This window comes from Desarmillaria tabescens (assembly GCF_030435595.1).
Source record: "Desarmillaria tabescens strain CCBAS 213 chromosome Unknown EV420scaffold_52, whole genome shotgun sequence".
Taxonomy (NCBI): Eukaryota; Fungi; Basidiomycota; class Agaricomycetes; order Agaricales; family Physalacriaceae; genus Desarmillaria; species Desarmillaria tabescens.
In genome coordinates, this window is record NW_026848351.1 from 85,530 (window position 1) to 107,173 (window position 21,644).

General features: G+C 47.6%; 4 protein-coding genes across 4 annotated transcripts; all 4 read right to left on the bottom strand.

Moving 5' to 3' along the window:
• Positions 1-1,833: 1,833 nt before the first annotated feature.
• Positions 1,834-3,461, bottom strand: EV420DRAFT_1631280 (FAD dependent oxidoreductase; the record flags this gene model as incomplete). Its single annotated transcript, XM_060476142.1, has 3 exons — positions 3,380-3,461; positions 2,023-3,327; positions 1,834-1,992 (listed from the first exon to the last, which is right to left on the bottom strand). Exons 2-3 carry the CDS (start codon positions 3,274-3,276, stop codon positions 1,834-1,836), a joined length of 1,413 nt encoding a protein of 470 aa, XP_060325255.1. The 5' UTR covers positions 3,277-3,327; positions 3,380-3,461.
• Positions 3,462-6,127: 2,666 nt separating this feature from the next.
• On the bottom strand, positions 6,128-14,357 carry EV420DRAFT_1721414 (uncharacterized protein; the record flags this gene model as incomplete). Its single annotated transcript, XM_060479764.1, has 35 exons — positions 6,128-6,380; positions 6,440-7,144; positions 7,197-7,296; positions 7,349-7,368; positions 7,426-7,504; positions 7,556-7,821; positions 7,871-8,248; positions 8,298-8,974; positions 9,029-9,380; positions 9,432-10,006; positions 10,058-10,141; positions 10,198-10,344; positions 10,404-10,440; positions 10,494-10,563; positions 10,620-10,905; positions 10,957-11,078; positions 11,136-11,179; positions 11,229-11,291; positions 11,343-11,610; positions 11,665-11,815; positions 11,866-12,196; positions 12,250-12,315; positions 12,371-12,413; positions 12,466-12,478; positions 12,531-12,558; positions 12,607-12,623; positions 12,676-12,808; positions 12,863-12,965; positions 13,014-13,026; positions 13,086-13,115; positions 13,168-13,276; positions 13,335-13,466; positions 13,519-13,667; positions 13,720-14,120; positions 14,177-14,357. The coding sequence occupies 35 exons, from the start codon at positions 14,355-14,357 to the stop codon at positions 6,128-6,130; spliced, it is 6,426 nt and encodes a 2,141-aa protein (XP_060325256.1).
• A 158-nt stretch (positions 14,358-14,515) lies between these two features.
• EV420DRAFT_986912 (MFS general substrate transporter) lies at positions 14,516-17,125 on the bottom strand. Its single transcript, XM_060484263.1, has 10 exons — positions 16,771-17,125; positions 16,687-16,723; positions 16,521-16,635; positions 16,383-16,463; positions 16,112-16,331; positions 16,032-16,058; positions 15,766-15,982; positions 15,247-15,706; positions 15,081-15,194; positions 14,516-15,023 (listed from the first exon to the last, which is right to left on the bottom strand). The coding sequence occupies exons 1-10, from the start codon at positions 16,891-16,893 to the stop codon at positions 14,942-14,944; spliced, it is 1,476 nt and encodes a 491-aa protein (XP_060325257.1). The 5' UTR covers positions 16,894-17,125; the 3' UTR covers positions 14,516-14,941.
• Positions 17,126-18,665: 1,540 nt separating this feature from the next.
• EV420DRAFT_986839 (high-affinity methionine permease) lies at positions 18,666-21,432 on the bottom strand. The gene is made up of 14 exons (XM_060484262.1): positions 20,995-21,432; positions 20,884-20,937; positions 20,798-20,827; positions 20,645-20,744; positions 20,536-20,583; positions 20,469-20,482; positions 20,312-20,410; positions 20,094-20,259; positions 19,968-20,035; positions 19,814-19,915; positions 19,563-19,760; positions 19,392-19,499; positions 19,072-19,325; positions 18,666-19,019 (listed from the first exon to the last, which is right to left on the bottom strand). The coding sequence occupies exons 1-14, from the start codon at positions 21,182-21,184 to the stop codon at positions 18,765-18,767; spliced, it is 1,686 nt and encodes a 561-aa protein (XP_060325258.1). The 5' UTR covers positions 21,185-21,432; the 3' UTR covers positions 18,666-18,764.
• Positions 21,433-21,644: the final 212 nt, after the last annotated feature.

A 21,644-nucleotide genomic window follows, 5' to 3' on the forward strand; every position in this document is an offset into this window, starting at 1 on the left:
GTGAGCTGTATTTTGTCGATCATCATGGCATCTGAACTAATAAGCAACATCAGTGATGAGATAGATAACCACATCGATAGCTTACCCCGCTATAATACACTCGTTCAGGTTTGGAACCTCCGTTTCTCCTTCTGTCCCGACAAGTCTTGCTGTCGTCCTCATTCGAGGACTGCGAGGAACGTGGGGTAAAGATCTCAAACACGAGAGATTTCTTCTTAATCCTAAAACAAATGTTTGATGTTACTTGACGTTTGCCAGAACCGAGAAACGCAAAAGGACCTCTGGTTGCTGTGGGATTCAGACCTGTAACCAGTCCCTCCTTACAGGAGGCTGCAGGGTGATCTCATTTCATCATGACACAGCGGCACCATCAGGCATGCTAGCATTCGTATGGTGAGGAATAAAGGAACCGATCTGCCACGACGTGTTGGGAGTGAGAAGTCAAAATTCGCGATCCTGATAGGCTCCTTCTATGCTCGGGATACGGGATCAACGATAGGTGCAGATGTCAGACAAGGGACAAGGATTTGACAGAGAAGATTTCAATGTGCAGCTTCTGAAGGCGAAGAAAGGGCGTAAGGACCAATTCGCAATAATTAAATACGATATTTTTTCAACGCCCAAGGGAGGGGGGAGAACCGAGGAATAAACCCCCGTATCTTGAAGGTAAGCCGCGAATTATGGGTCTCGGCGGCTACCTTCTCTCACAATCCGGTGTTTGAAGACACTATGAAAGGGGAGCTCCATGGATGAACTGGTGCGACATAAGGGGAGTGAAGAATGAGCAGGGGAATCGTTCGTTGTTCTAGGTGGTTGGGGTTGGAGGCGAGGATAGAGGAAGCTTGGTACATTCGAACAGTGAATAATGAGGACTATCGCGAGAGAGAAGCTTCCGGTATACTGATGTCACGACACGCGCCTACGGGTCAAAAAGAAAGACGCGAATCCATCCCGGCGAGTGATAGAAGGGAACGATGCATTTTTGGAGCATACTCTGGGGTCAGCCTTCAAATGCCTATACCCATGATGAGATAGTCCTCGTTCCCAATCCCAGGTAGAGAATTGAGTGACATGGCCAGGGTGATCCACACGACCCGGTAATTCATCCGCACGCCCTCTCAAGTAAGACTTCTCGAATCCGTGACGACGTATGAGCGGTGAAGAGGATAGGCGGAAGATACTTGTGTGGAGAGAACTATGATCTTGAGGGGGAAAGTGAACTATGAGAGTCCATGCATTCGATCTCGATGGCCTGGGAAGCTGAAGGGCTTGGATAGTTGTATGTTAAATCTAGCTCTGGGATGGCAAGGAGGCATGATCGAGGTGGTGGGCAGCTTGTCCTGCACGCTGCATCGTCAATATCTGTATACGCGTTTTAGTATCCGTACACACCATAGTCACAGAAAGGTCAAGGTGTCAATCAATCCATTCTCCGATTGTGTTCTATCAAACGCCTTCCTTCGTTGAGGACTCGCTCGCCATGAAGAGATTGATCCCTTCCTAAGATTAATTGCCTCTTGTGAGCTTGATCTAGGAAGGACGCGTCGAGGAGGATGTGAAGATGGCTGGAACATACAATCCACCTGTTTGGATGGGTACTACTGCATGATACATTGAACATCTCAGTAGGCATACCGACATTTTGAATTTCAGGAGGCCGACAATTGTAGACGAAGGAGACGACAGAGAATGCGAGCAGAGTCGCGGTCGTAAGAGAGAAGGATTGTTCGGATATTTCCGATGCGTATTTTATTATATATCCACGAGATGAACACAAAAATGATTATTACAACCACGACGCGTAGTTTTTTTGTACATCTACAAGATGGGTTGTTATAGCCAAGACGCGATATTTGCTTTCTTCCACTTTTTCTCTGTAACGCGAAACAGGTCAGGGAGCCAATCAACGTCTTTTCCAAGCACCATATACGCCAACGCCTTTCCGCTCATCCACGCGTGCACCATTCCCTCCCCCGAATACCCTGCCGCGATCTACTCACTCCCTCCCTTCCTGCCCGATACCTTTGAGGGAACACTACCCACCCAAGGCAATCCATCCGCAGAGATGCCCAGAATGCCCGACCACGCCTTCTTCACGCGTCCTTTCTCAAAATGTTCATCGTCGTCAACATCAGCGGACTCGCCTCCCCACCATTTCCCAAAATACGCCGCCAGTGCTCCACCAAGGTAAGCCGAGGTTCGAAAGTCAACTTGGCTGTCATCAGCACATCCAACAGCTTCAAAGAAGGACGGGATACCCGTCTCAATACCACCTCCAAACATGAACTCTGCGTGCGGTTTCTCGCCTAGTCGTGCAGGATCAGGCGGTTGCTGGGTGAGGTAGTCCCATCGATCCTCTGACGCGCCTGGGGACAGTACGAATGACCGTGTACCCAGCCACCCGTCTTCTAATCCTGTTCCTGCGCGTTGTGCGGTCATATGGCCACGTACAGAAACAATCTTTTCTCGCATCGGTGCGAGGAGATGGGACGTCCAGCCATTGGTAGCATGCACGATATGTTTGGTGCGAATATCACCGCGGGGTGTACGAACGATGTTGTTGCGGATGGAGAGACATGGAGTATGAGTGTATAACCGAAAGGATGAGTACGTCTTGAGTAGTCTTGAGAGGAATCCCGTAACGAGCCTATAAGGATGCACCGCTCCTCCCATCGTTGAGATGACCCCGCACACTCCATCTGCAAGCTGCATCCCCGCCGAGCCCTCTGCCGTACCCCAGCCACCCTTCTCACTCGGCATTTCCTCCAAATAGCGTTCCAACTTCTCCTTTGCTCCTTCGAACGCCTCTTGGTCGAAGAACATGTCATACGTCTCCACCTTGCGACACTGGCTCTCCTCCGTCAAGCCCTCCTCCTCTGTTACGCCAATCAACTCGTCCAGATGTGACAGCTTAAACCGTATAATCTGCCTCGCAGCCTCTGCACCGTGTTTGCTCTTCAATTCCAGATAGTCATGGTGCAGCGGCGGCGTGACATGTCCCCCATTCCGCGCTGTAGCCCTAGAACACGCGTCCCTTGCCTCCAGCATTACAACATCCAACGACCCATCCGCGTCGAGCAGCGTACGCACAAACGCCGTACCCGTTATCCCAGACCCGATAATCACAACATCCGCACTTGCTGGCAAAGCCGCTGACGAGCCTTCTTTCTGGATAGGCGATGCTGGGATTGACCAGAATGGGGTGGTGGGATTAGGCACTGGAAGCCCGGGACACTGTCTTATCTGCTTGGTGACGCGCCGGTATGAAGAGACCATCTTTCATATCGTGTCGATAGCTACTCGCAGAAGAGAGAACAATGATATCATCTTGGAGTGTATGTTAGAGAGAAGGTCGACTATATAGATGGATAACACCCACCTAAGCCTGATTTTCACTGGGAAAGTAGGTTCCCGCGCCCACATCAGGCCACAAGTACGGCTTGCCGATGATCATCGTCAGGATCAGGAGGTGCCGGTCCGTCGGATAAGCGTAAATTTTTCATTCCATATTTAGTCATCACCACCTGCTCAGCTATATCATAACCCCAAACGCGAGCAGTGCGATATCTACTTAATAGCGTCCCAGCGAGAAAACGGACATACTTGCTTACGCCGTTCGAGGAGCTAACCCTACGAGTGCTTTCGGAATGCATCTGCAAGTTTGTATATGGGTTATTACAGCGAGGATCGTCAGTTCTCCCGGTTTGCTATGAATATCCGCAGATCGAATATGTACCTCATAGTGCGCAGCCATCAGACATTGAGAAACCCACACCAGTCTGCTTCCCTTCGATCAGAAACACCAGAATATCAAATAAAATAAAATAACGACCACTATCTATAATTGACGAGACTATCTCTTTGATTCTCCCTTTCTCGTCCATCGTTTTTGAGGATCGGACTACCGCATGTACTACTTCTGTACTGCCTCGTTCACGTCCAGGCGATCTCCTCTCCGTGACAACCCTTAATTTCCGTGCTCGTTGGACGATTCTCCTGCACAATTCGTTTGGTCGATACTGAAGGAAGGACATCAGCCCGGGATTTCGACGTGGTAAAGATTTATGAGTGGAGTGCATGCTGAGAATGGCCCCCGTGTCACCAACCTTGGCCACAGGATACATAGTTCACCGATAAATGTTGGTTCTTCATACACCCAGCTTTTGTAATCTGCCTATCGACCGTTCGACCGTTCTCACTCGCTCTTTTTTTTTTTTTTTTTCAAGATGTTGTCACTTTCCAAAATTCAGCTGCCATCTCACCATATCGGTCCCTATACGTGCGAGTAGTCCCAGGCTGTTCTTTTTCGTCTCGGCTCTTCTGTATCAGTTAAGCTATGATCTTTTATTTGGCTTGGTAGCTAGGTAATATAGTATTACTTACGCGAGCACGTACACGGAGCATAGATGATGGTAGTACATAATTGGGACCTAACACTCATGAACTTAGTCATCCTCTAACTAGACGATAGATAGGTTGAGCTCACAGTAACATTAAGGCTGCTAGGAGCAGTCCTTCATTCGTGTCGGGAGATTTCGAACGATGCCGATTGCTCACTCCCAGAACGATATAGAGCACCGGATTTGGCAGCAGAAAAACTCGCGGAATGACAATTCATCCATCTCCAGGTATCGTCAAGGAAAAAAACCCCACGCAACAAGATCAGCCTGCCATTGATATTTTGAGAGTGGTAGGTATGAAGAGACGATGGGTCTTAGAAAACGTAGTAGATATCGGTGCCCAGTACACGAGGTTGGACGGAAGCGTGAAGCGGATCAGACTACAAGTCAATGAGAAGAATAGCAACATACGAATCAAACAAAGAACCACAGACCGCGTGCAGGAAACGCCGACCATCGAAAACTACAAAACATGGAAACCTGGATAGGCGAGATCTTTCACGAAGGAGACCGCCTGGTGACAGGAAGTAAACCTTGACGTCCGCTATAAGAGATAAGGAGACACAGAAGGATGAATGACACAATGAGGACCGTCTTGAGGATGGGGAGCATGGATTTCAGGACCTGATTATCAAGCGAATAGTGATCGTGGTTCGGACAAAAGAAGGTCATGATGGCGGTGGTAGGAACGAAAATAGTGGAGGTATCACGATTTTTGGCGGCAGAAAAAACAGCTGCTTGAGCCTGAGGGTGTGTGTAATTGCACGGTGATTAGACGCATCTATCGCATGCAAGATCATGAACTCTGCCATTAGATTTTTATGCAGGAAGTTGTAGCCAAGCAAGAGAGGTCGGTAGGGATGAAGAGATGGGTCGTTAGGAAGAAGCTCCAACATTCGGTATCCGAGTCGGTGCTCAGCACACGAGATTAGAGGTTCACAAACTTGGGCAGGGTAGGGCCTTCACGCAGCAATCTCAGCGTTTCACCGCGGAGTAGTGCGATACCAATCAGGTATAATATAGGAGTCAATGGTTACTCTTCTTCTGTTCCTGGGTGAAAGATTTTTCGGTGGGTATAGGAATGACAGAAATATCGCCCAGGAAAGCGGCATTGCAAGCGGCGGTGCGTGTTCAAGACGGAACAGATCACGTGCTAACGTCGCGTATCCCAGCATTGTTCGAAGTTTACTGTCAGATCCCTTCCACCATCACCATTTGCGTACTTTCTTTTCAAGTTCCAATCTTCCATCGCCCTGCACGCTATTCCGCAATCTGCATTCCTCTTCACAGGACCTTCCTGTCTCTGACCCTCAAGATCATACCAATGCTGTAGGCTCAACGCATCATACACTTTCAGGGCGGGTGTGTAGAGAGGTGCTTGGCCAGGATGGATAGTACGCATGCTGACCTCCTTTGAGTCAGGTCATCACCCACCAGCACTCCTCAAAGTCAGCATGAATCCTGCCATCCCGCGTGAGGCCACCGAATCCCACGCCATATCAAAGCCGTCCAGGTATGTTCATTCCATTGGCCTTGTTTTAATTCTGTCGCTCATCGTTGACGTTAGCATATCACTTGTCCTCAAAACCAGACGTTAGCTGGTCCTTGGCAAATCATTACCAGTTTCGTTTCAAGACGTGATGTCGCCTTTCTTATTTTCTGGGCGCCGTTTTATCAAAAAAAGGTGCTATATTGCAGACTACCAATACGAGATGAATCAGTATCAGTTACAAACCAGTGGTATTGAGCTTCGGCTTCAAGTTCTTGCGTGTGTGTGCTGATGAACGTTCACTACCAGTTACGATCCCCGCGAGATGCAGATCATTGGATAAGTCCAATGATGCGTCGAAAGGAAGAGAAGAAACTAGGCAGTTGACCTCTTCTATTTGTCTCTTCAGTTCCTTGACATCGCAACGCCCGTGGAAGGTAGACTTTGGGCTGAGAAGCTTTTGTAGCTTGATCGCAGTCTGGTTCGCCTTGCTGTTGAAAATAGCGAATCGTGTCAGTTATCGCTGGTAGAAGCTGCAAGTAATACATACGTGGTCTTTGTTAACAGGTCACCGAGTGCACCATACTCATCAGATGTGCACTTTTTACTAAGTCTGCTTTTCGTCTTCGTCTTGTGCTTGTGTGTATCGATACAGACTATCTCCAAACAGACTAAAATGTGCGGCAGTGGACCCAGAAACAAGCGAAGATATAGCCCTGGTTTATCACCAAGCCGAGATACTTCTTCAGTGCATGAGGCGTATATCTGGGCACGAAGGCCTGCTGTCCCTCTCTCGGCAACACCTCGTCGACAACGGAGGACTTTCCTGTATGCTCGCTGAATCAAGGACGCGGCGGCGATCTCTCGTTCTGTAGGATCCGGGGTTGTCATATCTTGCGTCGGAATAGTGTCGACAACTTCAACACCTTCGCCGGCAGCCTCCTCGACGGCTTTAGCTTCTTGGGTATCTTCCGTTCCCTTCGCTTTACTTGCATCTCCATCGGGCTCTTTTTGCTCATGAATCTTATGTGGCGAGGTGGCCGGGGTAGATGCAGACTTGGTGAGAGCAAGCTGCGCTTGGATATCCGTGAAGTCGCGGTAAACAAGCTGACGGACTTGTAGCGAGGTAGGCTTTTTTTCTGGAGTCCTGCTCTGGTGAACGAGCTGTATCGTTTCGTCCTTGGCATCGTATTCAATTGAGTGACAAATGACCTCCACAAGTTCATCCCATGAACGACTGGCAGCATCGATGTATCTGCCAAAGTCTTAAATCATGCAGGCAGCTCCTCAAGCTGAAATCGGCTTACCGACCATAAAGATGAGAAAACAAGCGATCTTCTTGGCGCAACGATAGCATCAACTTCTGAATATCGCTGCGAAGAGATTCGTCGTGAATGTTGTAGCCCACTACATTATAGAATCAGTAAGGGCGCGAGCTAAAGAATAGTCATAGACTGACATAGACCGATAGCGTTGAATCTGATAGAGGACTGACGTCAGAAAAGGAAGCAATGGTCCACTTGGTAGCTGACTTACATTCTTGCGACGAAAACACAGCGAACTTTGTATGGCAGATTTGAAAGATTTTCGGAAGTCCCATGGTACAGGAGATGCTCTGGTATTGGTGAGAATGAAACGCTGAAAGAAATGACTTTCAGAGACTTACCACAGCCTCGACCGACACACAATTGTTCCAGAAGATCCCGCATAGGTTCCAAAAGGGTTCGATAATAATTTGTCTGCATCTCTTCATTGACGTACGGTGATGAATGGTAGCTCACAAAGCATAAGAGCCAGTTACGAGGGACAATCATATTATGTAGTAATGGCGTTTCCAGGCGAACACCGAAAAGAATGGCAGAACTGCAAAGAAGATCCAGAAAGTCGCACACGACACCTATGTTGATATGGAATCTTTGCTTTATGATGCGCCTGGAAAGAAGATCAGGATAGAGCAAAGATGGGCGGGAGCCAGACTTACTCGACGAATAGACAACCAGCAGTAAGAGACCATGTTTGATCTCCCGACATTGAGCTTAGAAGATTATGAAGAACAAAACCATTTCTACGGCGGATGTACATAGATGGAGGGTGTTTTGCGCTGGAGTATGGGGTGTTTCTGAGATGACCTGCTTGACTTCGGTCAAACATGAGGGCCAAGAGAGCTGTCCGCATCACATCGGGGGAGAGCTGTATCGGGGGTAGATACTCTCGGCCATAGACAAGGATTTGTATCCAATCTCTTACAACATCCAGTGCTTTTGGAGCCTCGGGAATTGTAGAAAGCGCGAGATCGGAAATGGACCCAAACACACGATCAGGAGGATGAAGAGCGTCGCAGAGACGGCTGAGCCAGAACCTATACGGAATAAGCACTATGAAATCGAAGAACAAGAATGAGAACGTACTTGGTGATTTCTCTGTTTTCCGATTCATCGCGATCATTCTCTTTAAACGCCGTAAGCAACTGCAAGATCAGGATTTGTTGTAGGTGCAAGCGGATGCGCATGTTGTAGTAACTGGGATCAATCTCCGAAGGTGGTACATGGGCTTCCGGACATTCAGGGCGCATGCAAATCCCAGATACAGCGAATTCTAGGCAAAGCGTGAATGCTTTGCTTCTCCCGCATTCGTCATTTTCAGCGGCAATCATTCTTTTGAGATGAATTTGAAGAGCTTGTCGAAACAACATACGTAGTTCAGGTACTGACAGCCTGAGATTGGAGGAATCCCTAAGCATGTTCTTAGGTCGAAGTTTAAGGGCCGCTGAGTACAACCAAGTGTTCGGGGGCACAAGAAATTCGTTCGTTGTGTTTCGCCGAAAACCGAACAATGCCGCAGTTGTTGCATCGCGAGAAGGGTCTGTTCGGAACGCTGTGGTAGAAAGGAGGCCGACGTAGGTATCAAAGAGGCTGAGTTTCTCGACTGCGTCAACAAGAACTAAGTCACGAATTCGACAGGCCTGAGAAAAATATTGATCTAGGCAGAGCAGCGCTGCGGTACTATTGCCTATGTTGTAGAAATTCAACCCTAGTGCATGTAGCCGAGATATGGGATCATTGATGATAGCCTTAAACATAGACAGCTGGAAATGCATCAGTATAAGCTGTGACGAGTAAGAGGTGAGGTCGATACTTACTTCAGCAGCTTTAGTACGTTCCATAGAAGCCACATCAAGCCGCGAAGCAAACAGCATCAGCCGCTTGACAGTGGGATCTGATCTTATAGCATTTGGGTCAACGCCAAAAGATATTCTGTACCAAAGCTCTTCGAGAACGCATTCTTGAGCTCGATGCAAAGCATTTTTGTTTTGGGCTTGGCAAAGGAAAAGCACAATGGCTTGTTGCTTGCGACCCTTGGAGTAATGCAATTCAGCAGCTTCGCAGACCTTTCCCTTTGTCTCCAGTAAGTCGGCAAGAGCAACATCGAGATCCCTTTCTTCCAGATACTCTACTTCTTCTTCAAATGTATCAAATAGGTCGTGCGCTTTTCTGTTTAGCAAAGTGAGGATGGCGGGTCAATACACCTGAGGAAGAACGTACTTCATCTGGCCGTTAGAAAAGTATGCCAGTCGAGCAAGCTTGATGACATCTTTCACAACCTTCAACGACATTTCATCTTTATGGCCCTTCATAACTGCCACCGCATCGTCAAACCTGCCAATGTCTATGTACAACTCCGCGGCATGGGTGTATTCTTGAGCACGGAGGAATACTTGGGCAGCTCGATGCTTCTTGTCAGCTTGTTCGAAGCATTCGCCACTGATCCTGAGATAAGTCATGGAATCTTTCGGGTTCGTGCTGACCTTAGTGCCCTTAGCACATTCAAAGAACAGTTTTGCCGCCTCTGCGAAGTAAGAACGTCGTTCGAGGACTTTTTGCGTCGATGTACCCATGACTCTACGAGCCTTTGCCCGCATTTCATAGGCATCTGCAATGGATGCTAGGAGAGGGAGGCCGGCTTTGATATAACAATGCTTCGCCTGCAAGAAGCGCTTCGCGTTGAATAGTTCACGTCCTTCTGCAGCCCATTCTTCGGGTGTTGATGAAGATGCAAGACGAGGAGCATCAGATCCCCGAGTATAATTGTTAATCAAATCTTTGTTCGTCCAAAAAATCTTGATGATTGGTGATAAGAATACCATCTGCATAGAACAACGCTAACTTACTCTCATGGGCTCCCCTTTCTCAGATCCATCTGCGATCCAGATATTTTCACGTGCTCTTGTGATTGCAACGTACAGCGATTTTAGCTGGAAATAACATTACTTTAACAATGTCGAGTAATGGCGTTATGATTCACACTTACTTCGTTACAAATGCTGGCATGACGAATATGATCGAATCGAGGGGGAGGATTCCCAGGGTCCTGCTTGCTCTCCTCGATGGCATTCAGCACGACACGCCACTGCGCAAGACCAGCGGGTGAATCGGCGAAGAAGTTGTAGAGCAGGACCTGAAGGGATTCAACACCACAGTGAAAAAGTCATCTCATAGAATAGCATATTAACCTACATCATTAAATTCAAGTCCTTTGCTTTCATATACGGTACTATAATATTGACCATCAGTGGCTTAGTTAAATTAAGAACAGAAAACTCGAACAGCACAAGACCAATTTCACCGACTTTCTGTTGGAGTCTCTCTCTTGCCATTTCATTCCTAACAATGATACCTATGCATGAAGATTCGAAGTCAGTCGATTTCAATGCGGATAAACAGGAGACTAACATTGCTGGGCACCAAACTCGATGGGATCACCGCCATCATGAAAAATGAACTGATCCAACTGGGCACGATCTTCGTTGTTGAAAAAGATAGGTTTGACCCCGTCTATAATGCCCATCTCTGGAGAAAGACGATCAATGGAATCCTCCCAAAAGGTCGTGATAAGTTCAATGATAGAATGTGCGCAATCAACAATGCCTGCATGAGACCTATAGTTGACAGTAAGTTGAAACATCTCGGGTGGCTGCTTGCATCTAACTCCTGGTCTGTGCTTCCTCCGGTACTGGTCCTGCTCATCTCATTAGGCTTGTGTATGAGAATCATTCTGAGTAGATCCTACCTCAATATTCCACTGAAATGCCTTCAAAGCGTTGAAGCAGAAAGAACTTCCAACGGAGATGGTCTGTGCAGTGTCACCTGCCCAGAAAAGACCATCCGCATTGCTACATAGTGCCCTCAAAACTAAATGATGAGTTGGCCAGTCAATCATGATACATGCGAGACAGAGATGAAACTTACTCATAGTGTCAATGAGCATGTTATCCTGTACTTCGTCGACATATCTGTAACAACATCGATAACAGATAAAGAGAGTAAAGACAGAGAACTCACAAATGATCAAGTCCTTTGCCCGGGATTCCGTTTTCCGTGAAATGCTTCAAGATGCCATGGGTTCTAGACCCTGATTATCTTCTACTCACGAAATTTCAACAAGAAGGACCTTACCGATCACCGGTGTCATACTCTCCCCGCAACTTCTTCTTGCGCATATACAACTCAAAGAGTCTGTACACCTCGCACCTCTGGTCAGCAAATGTAGACTGTCGGCGTTTACTGAGATCAAGGTATGCGTCTTTGTTAAGGTGATGCTTCTCTTCGCTCAGTGTCTCTGCCGAACCTTCGATGACGCCTGAACGGAGACTCGGGTCAATCCCTTTTAACACAAGATATATGAATATGTTACCTATAATTTCGCTGAATACCAAGGCGGGATCTGAATAAACGCTGTTTCAATACCAATGCTCAGACAAAAGAGAGAAGAAGAAACCTAATCCTTTAATCAACGGTTCAGGGAAATGAGACCAGTAGGACTCGCAAAAGGATTCAAAAGTAATGACACCCATCTGGCGCTTGATGCCAGTACGTCTCGTGTCGGTCAACGTTTGAGTACTCATGTCAGCCTCCAACATGTCGCAAAGCTATAATTGGTAAAAATAGGAAGCACGGATAAAAAAGAGCTGCTACTCACGCCATCAAATGTGATAAATAATGGGAAATGCCTCTCCTCGAGTTCACTGTACTTGGCTGGTAAATCAGTCCCCCAATCTACATCATCATCTTCGTCAATCAGCCCTAGATCATCTTGGTACTGGGGAGCTCTCGGTAGGTTCGTAGGGTCAGCAGAGGATTGTGATGCCATTGCCAAGGAGCTGGCCAACTTCTCAAAGTATTCCTTCACTTTCTTAGCGAGCATTCTAGACTTCGTGATGAAGACTTGACGAGGACGGGGTAAACCTGACTCCATGAGTTGAAACGTCCGCTCAATGAGCAACATCTTGAATAACATAGTAGTTGTTTTTCTACATCAAACCGGTGAGCCAAAGCATGAAGTCGGCGAGCTGCTCGTACACACCCCGTGCCACTGCGGCCGATGACGTAGCAAGACTTCGGATGCTCTATAATACATTTCTCTTGAACGCTGTTAGTACATGCTGTCAGAAAATGAACAAGGAAAGGTAAAGACGGCGGCGCACGAAACCATGTGAGGAAAAATAGCATCCACATCTGCTAAGATGGCTACCGAAACGAATTAATCTAGCATTTCAGACTGTGTCACACCGATACATACTATTCAAAAATGGCTGCATGTCTCCATGGTTAAATCAAGATTCTACAGATACCGTGAGAACATACCTGCAAAAATGTGACGTATTTCTCAACCCTGTAGGGGGTTAGCGACTGGGATTCAGCTCTTCTCTATGTGACTTACACAAGTCTTGAATGAACCTAAATGGAATAGTCAGCATTTGTTCGGAGGAACGAAAAATGTGAAGTTAACCTGGGCCGTTTCTTCAGGACGTAGATCCGGTAGACTTTCGATATCCGAAGGCGATACTTCAGGTAGCGGGGGAAAGAACGCTGGGATAAAAGTATCCTTCGAGGCCTGATCTGCCCGTTTCCTAGCTACGCATCTACACCATCATGTTTAGGCTCCAGGCATTCAAGCTACAGTGAGAAAATGATACCTCTTCCGGTATTCCTTTCCCTTTTTACGAAGCTGAGCGCTAATAGAACTCCAGAGCCGATTGTCGATTTGAGCATGAGTATAGATACCGAATATTTTGATCGCTTCAAGAGCTGTGAGAAGCAAGCAAAGATATATGAACATTAGCTCACCTTGCTGCTCTCCCTGCCAATAATTCAAGGTAGTTTAGTAGCTTGGATTACAAAATTATCCTTCGAACGTACATCATCACCTGGGATTACATTGATTTGATACTGTAAGGCAGCATCAGTGACATATGGGATTGATAAACAACAGATCTCCTACGATGACTCTGAGGTTGCGAGCGATTTTAGCCTCGAAGACAGGAACCTCAGTCGCGCTTCCACTCAAACGTTTTTGATTGTTATCGGTAAAGTAACCGCAAGAAAGCTCCCTGTAGTGCATTCCGATAAACATGATTGGTATACGATACCATGTGATCTGATACATACTTGATCTTCTTGACAGTGATGTTAAACGTGAAGAGATCTTTCTTGTGGGCGGTCCGCAAAAAATTGTCAGCATTCGTGGATATGATGACCGTCCAATCTCCAAAGTCCTCGGCAGTATCAAAGTATAACGCCCTTGATAGATGTCAATGCAATATCGTTTCGTGAAAAGGACATAAAGACATACGACTTCATCGGTTGGACGATCGGAAACGCAGAAGGGACCACAGACCCAGATGGATTCTTGTTTTCCTCCTTTATGGGGGACGTAGAAGTGATACAACGTTCCTTGAGTGGTATGGATATCCCAGGACGACGCAGCAACTCTAGATAGAACTAGACACGCCTCAATTTTCAGCAAGTAGCATGCAGATAGAGCAACGTTTACCTTGAGAGTATCCTTTTGACTTTGCAAAACATGATCCACGAGGACAGATGCTTCGCCCGACGTTTCAGGCATATCGGCATTCAGGACATTGAAGTACCTTTTGACCAAAATTGTAGTGTTGTCGTCGGGCCTGGCTTGTTGAAAATTCCTTTGAGACTGTTTTGCGTTGCCCTTGGGGCGGAGGAAGGAGATGAGATAGCTCAAAACCCTGGGCGTGATCTGAGTCATCTGGTAGTATCGGGCACATAATTCTTTATCTTCAATGAAAGAGCAGGAACGAAACTCTGAAGAGAGACAAGATAAAGTCACGTAGTGGACACTCGCATCGTATTCGGCAGGGCTGGAGGGAAACGACTCCAGCAACCACGACGTGATCATCAACGACGTAGTCTCACTCAGGGCTGTGAAGATGTAAGAGCCTGATAGACAATACAATAGCTTAGCGATGTCAACTTACACGACAGGACAAGGAGGAGAATACGAGGGCTCTCGTTGTCGATCAGGTCTTGAAAAACATGCTTGAAATTATCCTTTGTGAGGAGACTTTGTAGTTCTTGCAACGCAGACTCAAGCGCATCCATCGATACGAGCTGCTCTTGGTTGAAGAGATCGCTGCGAAGTATGCGCTTGCGAGGCATGGTTGCATCATGGCAAAGGCGTTGCTTGGTTTATATGTGCATGGGGACACACCTCCCGCAAAATAAAGACAAACTCAGACCCCGGTGAGAGCTTCAAAAGGTTAATAGATCACTTACGGAAGCTTCCTAAGCGCCTAGAGAACCTCGAGACGAATAAAGCTCAAGACAAGATCCCAGTTCTGTACTTTGGTCGTGACATGTTCTGACGATAAGTATCCGCATAGCGTCTTGGCTACTTCCTGGAAAGCCCAGTAGGTGGAGCGTAAAAACGAGCCGAAAGAAATTACAAGTCCCAGGCTAGTGACCGAAGCGTGAACAAGCTGAAGTACTGAAGAAGCGCGCCAATTGAATTCAACCAATGAGCTGCCTAATCGGGAGCACGGGACTTCTGCCACCTGCTGTTGTCTATTCCGTTGGCGACAGAACTCAAACTATATCCACCAGGTGAATTCTCGAGACATGGCCGAACCTTTCACTCAGCACATGTCACGATGGCAAGTACGAAGATGGAAAACGTGTTTATTTACAAGTATACTAGAATAAAGTCATCAGTCATGAAGTGTCCTTGATCACCAACATAAAAATCATGAAGACCCCTGGGTAACTTTTATCTCCGCAGCGACATCCTCAGTTGGACGTATATGTCCTTTATCATCCATCCGGGTGCTATAAGCAAGGAAGGTCATGAGAAACCATCAAAGTCAATGAGACGGATGAACTGACATGGTCTCGTCGTCTAGATCGGTATGATTCTTGATACGTATGATAACCATAGGCAACGCAAACACAAGACCTCCAACAAGGAGAGCCCATTCCGAAATGAACATATTCATGTACCTATACGAAGCGTCAGGAAACATCATAATCAAGCGTCAGAGAAAAAACACACGGAATCTTGACAGCGTCAGCACGCCATATCCCAGCAGCACCAGCCGACTGGATCGACTTGTAGAACCCAGCAAAAAATGCCAACTTCGACGGATCATTCGACATCGCTCCCATAAGCCAGTACGCCGTCGTCTGCCACATCGCATCCAGTATCCCACAGAAGATGTAGAACCACACCCTCCCAGCGTATCCGTAGTCGTAAATATCCATTTTCTCCGTCTCTGGTGCGACGCTCTCGCGTGTGTACTGCTTTTGGTAGAAGTATCCCCAGATGTGGACGACGAACACCATTAGGAAGAGGACGGTCCAGCCTGTGTAGGCTCGGATGCGACGACTGATGGATTTTCTGTCGAGGAGAAGACCGATGAGGACAGACCCGATGATTTGGGAGATCCAGTAGCAGACATTGTTCAGGCCTCGAGCACGGATGTTGAAGATGGCACCGTTGAAGCCGCTGAATTCTGGATAGAATTAAAGCGCGTCAGTTAGGCGGCTCCAGAGAAAGGAAGTAAGCACTGACGCCACGTGTAGAACCAATTGGAAGCAAAGAACATAGGGAAGAGAAGGACGATCATTGGATCAGTCTTCAGCGTCACGAATAGACCCATAATTTCGGTTTTCCAAGAGGGATGTCGGGGCGTCGTAACCTTTGTTCCATCAGAACGAATCATCTTGTCTGGGTTCGCCATTAGCATCGGAATCGTAACACCGATGAGTGTAAGGACAAGAAATCCAATCTGCGGATGGTTTAAGTAAATAAAAAGATGGTAGAAATTGCTAACGCACGTAGGTTCCATTATCAACAGCATTAGCCTGTAAACACGGATGAATACGCATTCACATTTTACGAAAGTTCAGGCACTTACTGTTGATTTCCAGTTTCTCCCAGCAGCAACAGACGCTCCAACGACACCACCGAGGTTGAAAATAGACCAGAAAATCCCGATGAATCTTCCTTTTTGCGTTTCGGTAGGGTATGCCATCATCAGTGAGCCCTGTGCGGTCCATAAAAGACCTGCACACATCCCAAGGATAGCACCTGCGGCAACGACAAAACCACCAGCGTTGGAGTGAATGTTTATGGCTCTAGAGATAGTATCAGCATCGATTAACAAGTGATGAAGGGGCAGTAATCACAGATAAGACCCGATGTACAGGCTGTAACCCATGCTGCCAATCAGAAGTGTGAGTCTTGGTCCGAGCATGTTATTGACTGATCTAAGGAAAGATATATATGGATAAGTGTTCAAAACGTGGAAGGCGAAACACGCTCACCCAGCGAAGAATCCCATGGCAGCAAAAGTTGAATACAGAGCAGTATTTGCATTAGAATTGGTCTTGGAATCGACTTGACCACCAGCACCCAGTCCGTTTAGAGCGTTGAACAATCCTGTGCAGGGATGGCGTTAATAATTGCCAAGAATGAGTAGATGCTGCCTACCTGGTCCCATGAAGCAAACAAATCCCAGCATCGCGACCTACGCAAGTCAGAAATCGCAAATCTTCAAAAACCAGCTTGACTTGCCTGGGTGATGGGGTTATAGTAGAGTCCCTTGAGGCCCGTTAGCTGCTGGTAGACCTTTGGAGCTTCATGTCCTTCGTCGCTGCTCCCTGCGTAGCCTTTTTCGTTGTCGACAACTGGTGCCATGAGTGACCGAGGAAGAAAGAGGGACGAGGTCCGTTCGGGTATAAGTAGCGCAGATAAGTAGCCATCAAGTTACACATGGTTCGTTTATCGAAGGAGCTTCAGGAACCAGGCAATTCCCCATCAACGGTGAGTAACATTCTCGGATCAACCAACCCAGGTGAGTCGAGTTTAGATAGGTGTTTCGTCGGGCCAGCCGTGGCCTACACGTCCGTTCATCGTAGAGCACGGAGAGCCAGAAATTTTCGACGACGATGACGGACATGTTGATGTTTTTCCACAATGGAAGAGGTAGTGGTAGCAGACCAAGTTTCAAATCGCCGCCGGATCCGACCACGCCACCCCACTCAACCTTCTTTCTCGACGTAACCATGCGCATTTTCCCTCCATTCCTTCCGTAAACAGCCTGGCCATGGATGTTGCTCTGTCCTTTATCTCTGCTGCCACGACACGCGGCGGCCACTGAATCATTCCCTGAAGGCCCCTTGACGGTTTTCTCTCACATGTATTTCTGTTTTTTTTTTCGTTGAATTATATCGTACTCCATATGGATTAGGCCAGTCTGGATCACACGCACACGCACGCGGTGTTTCACGTCCTCGGCGAATGCGTGAATCCCAAACCGTGCCTCCGACCCAAATCGGCTTTGCTCTGTCGCTCCAGCCAGCAGCTGATACTATCATTAACTGAGGCATCGGCTTCTCTCCCCGCGACAGAAACTTGGACCTCTCTTCAATGAACTGAACGCATGCTCGTTGATTATCGCGTCAAATCGAGCTTGATAACGGGTTGGTTCTTGCCTCCGACATCATGATCCCGGTATTGATTCTCCTCAGCTCGTGTGCGTCCACATCCTCACTCAATTGACTCGCAACATGCAAGTTAGATAAGGATCGACAATCGGTGAAAGCAACTGGCCTTTCTCTCTCTTTAGTTTTGGTTTCGGTCTTGGGAGTGCCGTCGTGTGAGCGAGCTTGATAAGGATGTTCATTGATTGTGGTGGGTACTATTCAAATCTTTCTCTCACTACTGTCAAGCCAGGGTTCCTTGGTGAAACGCGGACGTCAATTCTGAATACATGCGCTCCTTTTTCAGTCAATTCACTGCCTAATTATAAACATTTACATTGTCAGTAGATCAAGGCGCATCGGGAAACCTTGCTAAAACAAGTCCGCGGTTCCGTGAGAAGCCAAGTCGTACATTATTCTGTCGCGCTGCTTTTCTTACGCAGCTCTTGTGATACGCGAAGCAGTCCAAGCTCTACTACGCTCCTCACCCCGCACCATACGCGGGTTCTCAGTTCGACTAAGAAAGTTGCTCGGTACCGCGGCGAGGGTGTCAGCGAAGTACGAGATTGTTAATAAGTAACCCTTCTCATGGACGTAAACTGATGTTCCCAATTCTACCTTCCAGCCACAGCCTAGTTACCGAGTTACCGATATCAGTCTGAAGACAACGACGCCCACAAATGAGTTGGCAACATAGGCATCCATTTAATTATATTGATCAAGATTCTGGATCAAAGCAGATCAGTAAACCCCAGTAAAACGAGTTCACGGTACCACGGAAATGACCCAGAAAAGAAACGTAAATCATTACAGCGGTTTGCATACAGCTTGACAGTAGCATGTGTTTTGCACGAGAGAAGAGAGTAATTTGGACTTGGTCATAAACCATGGTTTATAGACTTGAAGACGCGTTTATGGCTGGTTTATGGCTATTTCGGCGATCTCGGAGGTCCTTTTGCGCGCTTGAAGTCCCCAAAACACGGTTTATGACCAAGTCCGAGCCTTCTTTCATCATCCACGAAAATGCCCCTGACTGTCAAGCTGTATGCAAACAGCTGTAAATCGAAGACAGCTCTAAGTTAACGTTTAAACCGTAACATCCACCTTCTGCTCCAAACTCCCATTCTCCTCCTTCTTCAACTTCTCCGCCTCCACCCTCAACCGCTCCCTAAACTCATCCCCACGATGATCATTATACACATACACAAACCTCTTCGACAACTCCCCATTCTCTAGCTGAACAACCTCCTCATACACCTTATACCCCAACAACCACGGGGCAATATGCATCCACGAAATCCAATAAGTGAAACACAGAACCAAGATACCAATACCAGTAACCTAAAACCCAAAGATAAGCGAACCTCTACAAAACGAATACCACAACACGCACCCAAGGCACCCAATAAGGGAACGAAAACGGCTCCGCACCCTTCGCAGGCGGTAACCACGGCACCACCAACACGAATATATTCACCGCGATCGAGAACCACAACGCGATATGCCAGGTGCGGAACTCGGGCCTGGGCACACCTGCCTTGGCTCTTCTCCGCCGGATCCAGTAGATCCCTGTGACCATGGCTAGGTCGAAGAGTCGGCTGGGGTACGTCTGGATGGATACGATGAGGTTGAACGCGTCGCCGATGGCTGTTCAAACGAGGGATTTAGTTATGTAAGACAGAACGGACTCGGAGGGGCGGGCAGGGGACATACGAGGTCCGATGATCACGATTGTTGTGAGAACGAACTTGAGGAGCATTGGAGCGGCGGGGGTACCAAAGGGTTTGGTGCTAGCGAAGAAACGGCTGAATGGGAACACGCCTAGAAAGAAGGGGCCGTTCCTTCAACGATTGTCTAACATGAAAACTCGGAAAGTAAACGCACCTTGTCTCGCTACCTCCCTAAACACCCTCCCCTGCCCAATAGCCACCGCAACCAAGTTTCCAAACGCCGATAGAGCTACGAAGACAGGCAAAACCCTCGTCCCAGCGTATGTACCAAACACTGCCGAGAAGAATTTGGCAGCGAGGAGTTGGCCGGATTTCTTTGCTTCTGACACGGGAACAGCGGCGACGTAGGCGACTGAGACAATGAGATATGAGGAGGGGATAACGGGTAAGGAGAATGAATCTTACTGTTTGCGAAGAAGTAGAGGAAGAAGACTAGGCCGAGGGAGAATGGACCTGCTGTCTTGAGTGTATGTACGGGGCGTGACATTTCGTTGGCGACGTTGTTGGCTGGTGAATCTGATGAATGAACGTTCACTCCGGTAGTGTTGTTGAGATGTACCATTATTCCAACCCGTATACGAAAAGATGACATTAATCATAGCACTTGCCATCGCATTTCCGTTATTACTAGGGTTGAAGAAAGAAATCAGCCAACAACCCGAGAACACAAACGACAAACACGTACTTGGTCCCACTGAACCCATTCTTGAAATGGCTCTTGGGGTCCTCAACACGTGTACCTCCACCGAGGACGACCCATCCTGCGACGACAATGAAACAAAGGATGATCACTTTGAAGAAACTTAGAACATTTGAAATCCACATCGCTGTGCGATTGTGGGAGATGACGACTGCTCAATGATCAGAAGGGCATTTCGATCCAGGAATAGTCATTTTACGCACTGATGCAAGCAATCCCATAGGCAGCGATTGCTATTCCTCGCATAGTCCATTCACTGTATGTTTCTTGCCCATTCGCGTAGAGTATATACTCGGCGCACACTAAGAGAAGGAGTCAGTATCACGATTTGGAGCGGCCAATAGATAAGCGGGTAAATACCTATAGCATTAGAGCTACAAGATGAGGTTAGCTCAAAACTATTGAAGTTAAATCACCGATCACGTACCTCGCGAAACTAAGAATAACAGTGATAACCGCAAAGGTCACCGGCAATCTATCCCACACAACAATACATGCATCAACACTCGCGATAAGTCGAAGCCGTTTGAACGCACAAAAACTTGGGCCGACTATATGCCTGCTCCAGATAAGCTACCTCGGCTCCAGCCCTATTCGGAAACATGGCGAGGTATTCCGTGTAGTATGATAAACCCGCTGTAAATCCCTGTCTGAGCTAGCATCCAAGCCGTAGTATGGAGGTGACATACCAGCACTTAGGAAGAACCCGATAACCCAAACTAAAGGTAACAAGCATCAGTCTCCTTCCCCAAACATAATCCCGACTGTAACTCACAAATCATAGCCAACCCAAAACTACCCGTCTGCCTCAGTATAGTTCCAGGCGTCGCTAAACCATCCAACAGTTAACCTCCACACACAACAAATATAAGAGAGGCCTACTCACAAAAGATCCCCGTCCCAATCATCTGGGAAAAGTTCAAAAACACCGCCGTCCACCAATCAACGTCCTTCCCCATCGGACTCGCGTCCTCAATGGGGGCACCTCCAAGATTCCTGTGCTCCTCATCTAAAGAGAGGTTATCAGCAAGGACGACGTCCGAGTCTGCGCGTTTCTCGTCAAACTTGGACGACATAAGAGACCGCAATGATAAGCACCACCAGGTTGAATGATGAGTTCTTAAACCGCTCACGGCCCGTTTTTGTTCAGTCCCACCCTTCCACCCCTCTCGCAATCCGTGACTTGGATAGTGCAATCGTCTAAGGAAGGAGCGTGATTACAGAATTTGTCCAGGGGTGGAAAGAAGGCGCGATATGATGCCAAGTTGACGGTGGGAGCATATGCTGCCACACGGCCGTAATAGAGTGCAGATAGCTAGCCGGGTCATGAGAGGTGGCGAAGTTGAAGACTCGAAGTGAAGCATGCACAGAGAACGCCGCTGAGGATCAGAGATCCCAGAATAGAGTGCTCGGTGGGTACGTAATCGCGGTATGAGGTCAAGATCACTCAGAAACGCGTCGTGAGGTGGGACCATGTGGACGCGCGCACCTAGTTCCTAGCTGGAACTTCCGCTAAGCCAATGGAAGAATCAGGAT

What these genes read in the sequence shown, in the direction of transcription:
- EV420DRAFT_986912 (XM_060484263.1), bottom strand. Translation starts at nt 16,893, where the DNA reads ATGGCACCAGTTGTCGACAACGAAAAAGGCTACGCAGGGAGCAGCGAC. An exon ending in CTGTTGATAATGGAACCTAC is followed by an intron (nt 15,983 to 16,031) that starts GTGCGTTAGCAA and finishes AACCATCCGCAG; the next exon opens with ATTGGATTTCTTGTCCTTAC. An exon ending in CAATTGGTTCTACACGTGGC is followed by an intron (nt 15,707 to 15,765) that starts GTCAGTGCTTAC and finishes AATTCTATCCAG; the next exon opens with AATTCAGCGGCTTCAACGGT.
- EV420DRAFT_986839 (XM_060484262.1), bottom strand. Translation starts at nt 21,184, where the DNA reads ATGTCGTCCAAGTTTGACGAGAAACGCGCAGACTCGGACGTCGTCCTT. An exon ending in CCTCTACTTCTTCGCAAACA is followed by an intron (nt 19,761 to 19,813) that starts GTAAGATTCATT and finishes TCATTGTCTCAG; the next exon opens with TCGCCTACGTCGCCGCTGTT. An exon ending in TCCCTTATTGGGTGCCTTGG is followed by an intron (nt 19,020 to 19,071) that starts GTGCGTGTTGTG and finishes TTTGGGTTTTAG; the next exon opens with GTTACTGGTATTGGTATCTT.